We start from the raw sequence: 8,205 nt of genomic DNA, 5'->3' as shown, positions 1-8,205 counted from the left end.
CGACAGGTATTTTGACTTTTGTTTCGAGCTTTCAGCAAAATCTCAATATTTGGTGCAACCTGTATTATATCTCAAATATATCGTAAGCACATTAAAAAATCTGAACAAGGAAGAACAATTTTTGTAGGAGAGATTTCTTTAATTCCACCTTTTCCTCAATGATAAATTGGTTACCATGGCTACATAGGCGATGCACAATATTAGCAACACCGATTATTCAATATATTTCTATTTTGAACGGCAAAAGATGGATCTCCTATGATTTATCGTGCTATACCATTGCTATCTAAGGTGAACTAATATAGTAATAAAAAGCATTTCTTATTCGGAAAGATTGTGGAGGAGTAAGCAATAAGCTAATGGTTTGTCCGAAAGTTCCTGAATGCAGCACCAGCAAAGACGTGGCCATATAGCATGTGCTGCGTTCAAGTTGCGCAGTGTCCCGTCTGGACTGGAGGCGGCGAGAGGGCCAACTTTCACTATCTGCATTGCAGCCTGAGCGCTGCTGCCCACCGGCCGCCGGAACCCAACACAACAATGGCGACTCCCAGTCCTGACAGCAACTCCTCGAGCTCCAGCAACAGCTTCAGCATCGTAGGATCCGCGTCGCATCAATTCCACCAGCAGACACCGAGTAGCAATATGCAAGGTACGCAACAAACATAGATCATCTTGTTGTCTAGCGCGAGCTGTAAGGAAATGTAGCATTAGCTCCCAGAAGTAGGAACTGTTGTCAAATCAAATTCATTTTCATCGCACTGTCTAGTCTGATTTTTCAAAATAAAATAAAATGTTCTCTTGTATCCCAAATTAATTGTTTTAACATATTAATAAGGTAATAGAACAAGAGTCAAAATTTAAAGATTAGAAATGCGAAACGTATCATGAACAATTTGTTGCGTAGTTATAAATAATAACGCAAGAAATAACAATAAGGTAAAACAAGACAAGTTTATGTTGAAGTGTTTCCGCTAATCCCCTAGCTTGATTTAGCTAGCTTCAAACAGTCCAACAACCAACTTAGAGCTAATATGTTAGCAATGATGCAGTAGCCTACTTTAGCTGCTGCTACTGCATCGTCGGGCCTGTTTGGCATCGTGGGCACTTGCAAAAGTAATGCGACACGATCCGCATTACTATAAAAACTAGCAGTTATAAAAACGTGCAACACATTTCTTAAGTAAATATAGAAGCAACGTCACTGCTAATGCTGCCGTCCTGCTGATACTAGCAATGAGCAAGCCAGGCCCGACTTGAAAGTATTTCTCCTCAGCTAGGCTACTCTTCTGATCTCTATATATCATTTCAACTAAAATAATAAAACATGTCATTTGATTTTTGTCATCAAATGCTGGTGGCTGAGCCAATTTTATGATCTAACACGGTACACATTTAGATCAAATAATGTTTTATGCAGCATTATCATTTGTAAACCAGATTCAAACAGGATTGGCTGTGTTATCTATTCTTAAATGTTAATAAAGTATATTTATAAGACAAGGGTCATCTCCCATGTGATAAAACTCCCAGCTGCAAATTCTGAACGTATTGGGTTGGAATGACAAATGTGTCAACCTGCTGACACAATGTTGTCACACTTGTATGTAATGACTAATTCTTCTGGACAAGAGTATGATGGCGCATTAGACAACATCAGTGTTACTGCTAGCTGATGAATGACATATCCATTGAATGATTTTACCCCAGCCGCTTACATCAAAATTGTGACGTCACTCTCCTCTCGAATGTGTATTTGCATGGTCTTATTCTGTGGCCCGTGTGTAGTATCAAATCTTTGATTTAAACCCTACAGAAACCAACAGCTGCTGGAGATGTCAAAATGAAACAGGTATTCACATTTACCTTACAATCCTTTAGTCTGCTGTTGGAAATGATCTTTTTTCACATTTTTACACTTTGGTTCTTGTATTGGCAAATAAGATCAGTACGTCTCAAACCATCCCATTCTTTTATGCTTTCTTATTATTTTTCACTTTATCAATACAGTCAAACCTTGATGGACACTAATTTACGAATAAACTTTTGAACTAAATCTTGCTTTGGTTCATGAACTATATTTTAGTTCACAAGCGGTCACAGGGAACCCTCAGTTGTGGTTTCTCCAGCACATTATAATCCTCAAATATCCATACTGGTATGAGACTTTCTAATAATGATGCAATCGTAATCAAAAGTAAGTGTGTGTTCTTTTATTCTTACTTCAGGATTTCAGATAAGCTTCTCTGGAGTTTCCCAAAGTAAGCAAATAAGTTGCACGCTAATCACGCCGCTCTAATCTCTTTTTGGGTACACGTATACCTCAGTAGTCTAAGGTGGTTTTCCTAATCGGTGTGTCATTCAGCATCATGTGGATCTCTTCATTTGATGGTTTGAAATGGGTGAAAGGAAGCCACTGTATACTATTGAGGGAGCCTGTGTGGTGCTCTGGTAGATTGGGAGTCTGTCCACTCTCCACTGCTTAACTCAACTTTGACCAAGAAAGCTATCTATGTATGTTTGCGTTGGTATTTGATTATTTTGCACTTATTTTGAACTGGGCATGACAAAGAGGATGTTAACGCTGGAATGCAGAGATGGTGAAATGATTTGTTCTGGACCGGGCGGGGGCTTCTCAACTGGTGGCATCCTGGGATACACAATTTCCCATCATCAATAAGTTGCCTCAGCACACATACACACACATCTTCAAGTTTCAATAAGTTTGAGTTTATTGATAGTATCGCCAATCCTCATCGGGTCAAAATGACACAGCAAGTGTTTGATGAATCATTTTGAAGCCTCATTCTCCCATCACTGTCATACTTAACGCCATGTTTTGCAGTGCATCACATGAAATGTGCATGTTGTGGCACTATGGACTGGTCTGTATTTTGTTGTTGTATTGCCAGGTAAACGTAAAGCGCTGAAGCTAAATTTCGCCAGCCCTCCGGTGAAGCCAGCGTCCCGCCCCCCGCTCAATCCGACACCCCCTGCGTTCCAAAGCACCCACATGTGAGTAGGCAATATTTTCAGTCATTATTTTGCCCGTTGTCATGGCGAGAGAGGAATCCTGGTGATTCAAGGCTATTTTAGAATGAACATTTCAAATAATAAAGTTCTCTTATGGTTTAATCCTTTTGTTACTTTCTGTGCCTGTCTTGTAATTTCCTCCATCATGATCGTCCATCCAGAGAGCGGCTGAGAACACACAGCATTGAATCATCAGGGAAGCTTAAGATTTCTCCTGAGCAGCACTGCGACTTCACGGCAGAGGATCTGAGAGACCTCGGGGAGATCGGCCGCGGGGCCTATGGCTCCGTCAATAAAATGGTCCACAAACCCACGGGCCAGATTATGGCAGTCAAGGTGACTTCATCAATAGGAGCAAACGTTACTGTCTGACATCTAACCACTTAGTCGCTGATTGTATCGCTTACCAATTTAGCGCCGATCATCAGTGATTCAAAAATCAATTTTTTCCCCTCAGAGGATTCGTTCCACTGTTGATGAAAAGGAGCAGAAACAGCTGTTGATGGATCTCGACGTGGTGATGAGGAGTAGCGACTGTCCATACATTGTTCAATTCTACGGGGCTCTCTTCAGGGAGGTAGGACAAGAAACACTCAATGAATCGTCATATTATAGTATTATTTATCCATTTTATTTATTTGTGTTTCAGGGAGACTGTTGGATTTGTATGGAGCTTATGTCTACCTCATTAGACAAATTTTATAAATATGTATATTGTGCATTCGATGATGTCATTCCAGAGGAAATATTAGGCAAAATAACTTTAGCGGTGAGTATGAACTTTTTTTCCCCCCACGTATATGATGGGAATTAGAACTGTTTATGTGCCTTTTTAACAGACGGTGAAAGCACTGAACCACTTAAAGGAAAACTTGAAAATAATTCACAGAGGTGAGGCCATGCTGGATTGAGAATTATTCTTGTTTGTCATTGAGTGATGGGATTTGATGAAATGAATTATTGGTACAAGCGATCATTTTCTATGAATCTCACCATTCCAGACATCAAACCTTCCAACATTCTTATGGACCGAAAGGGTAACATCAAGCTGTGTGATTTCGGCATCAGCGGCCAGCTGGTGGACTCCATAGCCAAGACCAGAGATGCTGGCTGCAGGCCATACATGGCAGTAAGGCCAGAGAAATAAATACATGTTTACACCCTTGTCCTCATCCCAAAGAACAACTTCATTGTGTGTTTTTCAGCCTGAAAGAATAGACCCCAGTGCCTCGAGACAAGGTTACGATGTCCGTTCGGATGTGTGGAGCTTGGGAATCACCTTGGTAAGATGTCCATCTCCCAACATATAGTATCTTTTATTTCCCAGTGGATTGATATGCTTTTTGATTGCTTCAAGTATGAGCTGGCCACTGGAAGGTTTCCGTACCCCAAGTGGAACAGCGTTTTTGATCAGCTGACCCAAGTGGTGAAAGGAGAGCCTCCGCAGCTCAGTAACTCTGAGGAGAGGCAGTTCTCCCCCAAGTTCATCAATTTTGTTAACTTATGGTAAGTGAAATGGATCATACTTTCAGGTTTCTTCAATGTGCCGCTAGATGGCGCTAAAGTAATACTTAAAACTTGAACACTCAAACAGCAAATTAGGGTATCAAATGAAACAACTGTGTAACATGCCGCTTTTTGGCATTCTCCTTCCAATTCTTATAAAAGTCCTTAGTTATTTAGACAAGTGGTTATACAATGGGATCATGAGTTATATTTGATCAATGGTTAGCTTTGACAGGCCTCCACTGTGAAAATGTTCTCTGTTCTGTCATGGTATTCAAATATGACCACACTGCCAAATTCATTTGAACAGTGAGGTCAGTCAACATTAAATTGAAAATGTTAACGGTTCCTGTGTATGACATCATCTTTTGTGGATTGTAAAATTACACTTGTATCTTCTCCCCAGCCTTACAAAGGATGAATCCAAAAGGCCAAAGTACAGGGAGTTGCTGGTAAGTGTCTCCTTTTGTCTGAGTCAATAAAAATGTCTACAGCAGACACATGAATTGTAAACAACACCATAGAAATGGAAAATTGCAATTTTAAAGAAAAAAAATGTGCATCATCTCATTAATGGTCACTGTATTTGTTGAAGCAAAAGGGGTAGCGGTCAATTTATTTATTCCTATCCTCCTCACTCATGTTGACAAGACTTAAAAGTGCAAGGTCACAGTTAGAAATGTTCTTCAGAATCCATTATGAAGTGCAGTCCACATAAAAGATGCTTTTGTTTGCGTTCTTGTTGTCTTCTGACTTTTGACTTAGTGACTGGGTTGCCAACTCTCCCACCTGATTGCCTTCACCTTTCTTAGTGTGATTTTGTTTTTCTTGTGAGTGAAACTTTACAACGTTGCTCCCTTTCTCCATCAAAACCTTAACACTGAAACTTATCAAAATAAAAAACAGAAACCTCTCCTGCTTATCTTAAAACGGTATACGGTATTTTTTAATCGGTTCACCAATATAATACAATGCCAACATTGACAATCCCATATTAACCTTGATCAGAGGGTTAAAAAACTCATTTACATTTTCTGGTGTTGCCTGGTGGACAAGCAATTTGTCTCGGGCTTCTCCAGTATTGTGTACGTGTCGACCACCGGAAGCTTATTGCTTGAGGTCTGTCAGTCCAACATGGGCTATGAAAAAAAGCGCACCAGCAAACATCACAATGGATATTTTCCTCACCGTTTTTGGAGCCATCTATTTTCTGCTACCCAGTCCTCGGTATTTTTGCAACCATTACTGCTTCTTTTTTTTTCGGAGAAGCCTACGACTGCTGCTGTTCGCATTGCCGCTCCAAGGTATGTCATTGTCATTCATGCTGCTTTGTTTTGTTCTGCGACCCAGTTGGGCAAGCGACAGTACTTGGACCAATAAGATGAGCGGATTTTGTATTGTCATGAGGAGGGGAGCACTCTAGGAACGTTACTGTCATGCACAGGTGTCAAACTCATTTTTGTACACAAACTGATAAATAACTAGTTTCCAAATCAGTCAAAACTGTTCAAATACTTTAAAAAGATGAATGGAAATTGCTAGCAATATGTTTCATTTTTTTAAAGTGAAGAGAATTTGCAATTTTAGTATCGACACATGAATTTGATGCACAATTTGTCTTTGCGGGCCGTATCTGTCCCCCGGGCCTTGAGTTTGACACCTATGCTGTAAGGCGTTATGCACTGTCGCTCGTTAATTCCATCAACATTTTCCAGACTATTTTTGGCTCTCTCGGTATTACGTGACAAAGTGCGAGCCTTTACTAGTCAGTTCAGGACGTGTACTTATATTTCCAGTTGGCAACCCTACTTACTCACTTTTTTTAGTTTTATTTACACCACACTTGTTTGGTAGAATTATGCGATATTAGTCAAAGTCACATATAAATCAGATTTTTTTTTTTTTTAGGTTGTACTGTTATAATTTTGAATGAACATCAGAGCTCTGTTGTGTGTGTTTGTCTCCCCCAGAAACATCCGTTCATTCTCATGTACGAAGAGCGCTTTGTAGATGTGGCCAGTTACGTGTGCCGGATCCTGGATCAGATCCCCACCTCTCCCATCTCTCCTATGTATGTGGACTGAAGGAGTTGGGAGGAACAACCATCAAGCTTTGTGTGGTAATGCCTGCAATCTTAGCTCCTGGACTTTTACAGAATCAACAATTTAGTCACGTTTCAAAGAAGAGAGGAACACGAGTGGTGCGGTGAGATAGATGAATATTGTTAAGCCAACTATTCTACCACACCTCATCTAAAGTCACTCATTGTTCACAAAAAAAGAATCAACCAAATAAAAAGACAGAGCAATGGTGCTCATGGCTAAAAATAGCCCACTATTGGATTGTGCGTTGTCGACTGTACGTATACTTTTGTGTGTTCACCTCCTGAAGAAATGTACAGATGTAATCAGCTAGACGTACTCTGTAAACACACACACAGCCATCTTGGATTTTAGCTGCACTCTAAGTATGTAAAGCGCGCTTATCTGGGTCAATCATTCTGGATCTGGTTGTGTGGCTTCATGTCCTTCTTTTGCGCTTCAATGTGGAAACTGTGAGGGTCTGTCTTAACACACAATTACCACAATAGTTAATGCTCACGCTCAAGGTCAGCCCAGTTTGCGTCTCTCCTGTAATTGCAATCAAGTCACTGAGATAAGCATTGTTTTTTTTCCCCTGGCATATTATTAGTACTATTTATGATTATGATTGGACACTGATCAATTTTTATTTTTTTATTTTTATTGCAGACAAATGAAATGCTTGTCTCTGTGACTTGAAAATTATGGCAATGCACAAACTGGCTAATGCAATCCTTGCCTGATGTAAAGTTACTTGATGTCCACTGATGTATATGTGTATGTATATAGTGCATCTAATCTGCTGTTATTGGGCAGGTTTCGCAAGACCATTAAGGCCCAGTCGAACAAAACAAAGAGATTGGTGGGGAGTGCAGGTTAACAAAAAAAAGAAAAGAAATCATTGAGTGGACTTTTCAGTTTCGGAGTCGGCCTTGATGCCTCTTAGCATCCTGTCCTTGCACTGTACAGTTTGACTGCTCATCCACACTGATCACAGATCCACCATGCTGCATTATAAAGACAAACAGGTCCAACTATTTTACAAATAGCCTGCCAAGGGTTTCCTCCTAATGGAAAAAACGACAAATGCTGCTAAATAACGTCCTCTTCCACTTTTGCCACAAATAAACTGTTGGGACTGCTGAAAGACTTTAATAGTCAAACACGGACTCAGCATTTTCCTCTAAGCATGTCGCTCTGGCTTGCACTGAACAAAAAAATAAAATAAAACATCACATTATGTATTTCGATCGAAATGCCAGAATTTGCCTAATAGAGGCCAGAGAGGTCGTAAATTGGGAATATTGAAATTATTGCAGTAGGTCAACTGGAGAATTCTGTCACTACTTATCTGTCTGTCTTTATCTGTAATGTGGAAATGGTGCAAACCTACCAAAAAAAAAAAAAAAAGATCTGTTCCTCACCTATGGGGTATGTTTTCTAGCCCCAGTGACTGGGATACATGTATAATATGCAATCTACTAGAATGTTCATATTAGATTATAAAATAATATTAAGGGCAATTAATATTATATTGTATGTCTATCGAGGGTTATCAATAAAGTTCCTGTGGAAAAGACTGCTTGTA

The 8,205-nt window shown here is 39.9% G+C and overlaps 1 protein-coding gene across 3 annotated transcripts; it reads left to right on the top strand.

Moving 5' to 3' along the window:
• Window positions 1-399: 399 nt before the first annotated feature.
• On the top strand, window positions 400-8,196 carry map2k4b (mitogen-activated protein kinase kinase 4b). 3 transcript variants are annotated; one of them, XM_088360177.1, is made up of 13 exons: window positions 400-649; window positions 1,814-1,849; window positions 2,226-2,258; window positions 2,910-3,012; window positions 3,192-3,366; window positions 3,488-3,607; window positions 3,680-3,799; window positions 3,870-3,921; window positions 4,032-4,159; window positions 4,236-4,313; window positions 4,388-4,536; window positions 4,943-4,988; window positions 6,507-8,196. In XM_088360177.1, the coding sequence occupies exons 1-13, from the start codon at window positions 415-417 to the stop codon at window positions 6,618-6,620; spliced, it is 1,389 nt and encodes a 462-aa protein (XP_088216303.1). In that variant the 5' UTR covers window positions 400-414; the 3' UTR covers window positions 6,621-8,196. The 3 variants fall into 3 exon arrangements, with proteins under 3 accessions (XP_088216303.1, XP_088216304.1, XP_088216305.1); XM_088360178.1 differs by lacking the exon at window positions 2,226-2,258; XM_088360179.1 differs by lacking the exons at window positions 1,814-1,849; window positions 2,226-2,258.
• Window positions 8,197-8,205: the final 9 nt, after the last annotated feature.

Source organism: Syngnathus floridae, chromosome 18, assembly GCF_059516105.1.
Source record: "Syngnathus floridae isolate MCC-2025c chromosome 18, RoL_Sflo_1.0, whole genome shotgun sequence".
NCBI classification, from domain to species: domain Eukaryota; kingdom Metazoa; phylum Chordata; class Actinopteri; order Syngnathiformes; family Syngnathidae; genus Syngnathus; species Syngnathus floridae.
This window is presented reverse-complemented; position numbering and strand designations above follow the sequence as displayed.

Excerpts from the sequence above, each read along its gene's own strand:
- map2k4b (XM_088360177.1), top strand. The coding sequence starts at position 415 with ATGTGCTGCGTTCAAGTTGCGCAGTGTCCCGTCTGGACTGGAGGCGGC. Across the intron at positions 650-1,813 it reads ACCGAGTAGCAATATGCAAG|AAACCAACAGCTGCTGGAGA; the intron begins GTACGCAACAAA and ends TAAACCCTACAG. Across the intron at positions 3,800-3,869 it reads TAGGCAAAATAACTTTAGCG|ACGGTGAAAGCACTGAACCA; the intron begins GTGAGTATGAAC and ends CCTTTTTAACAG.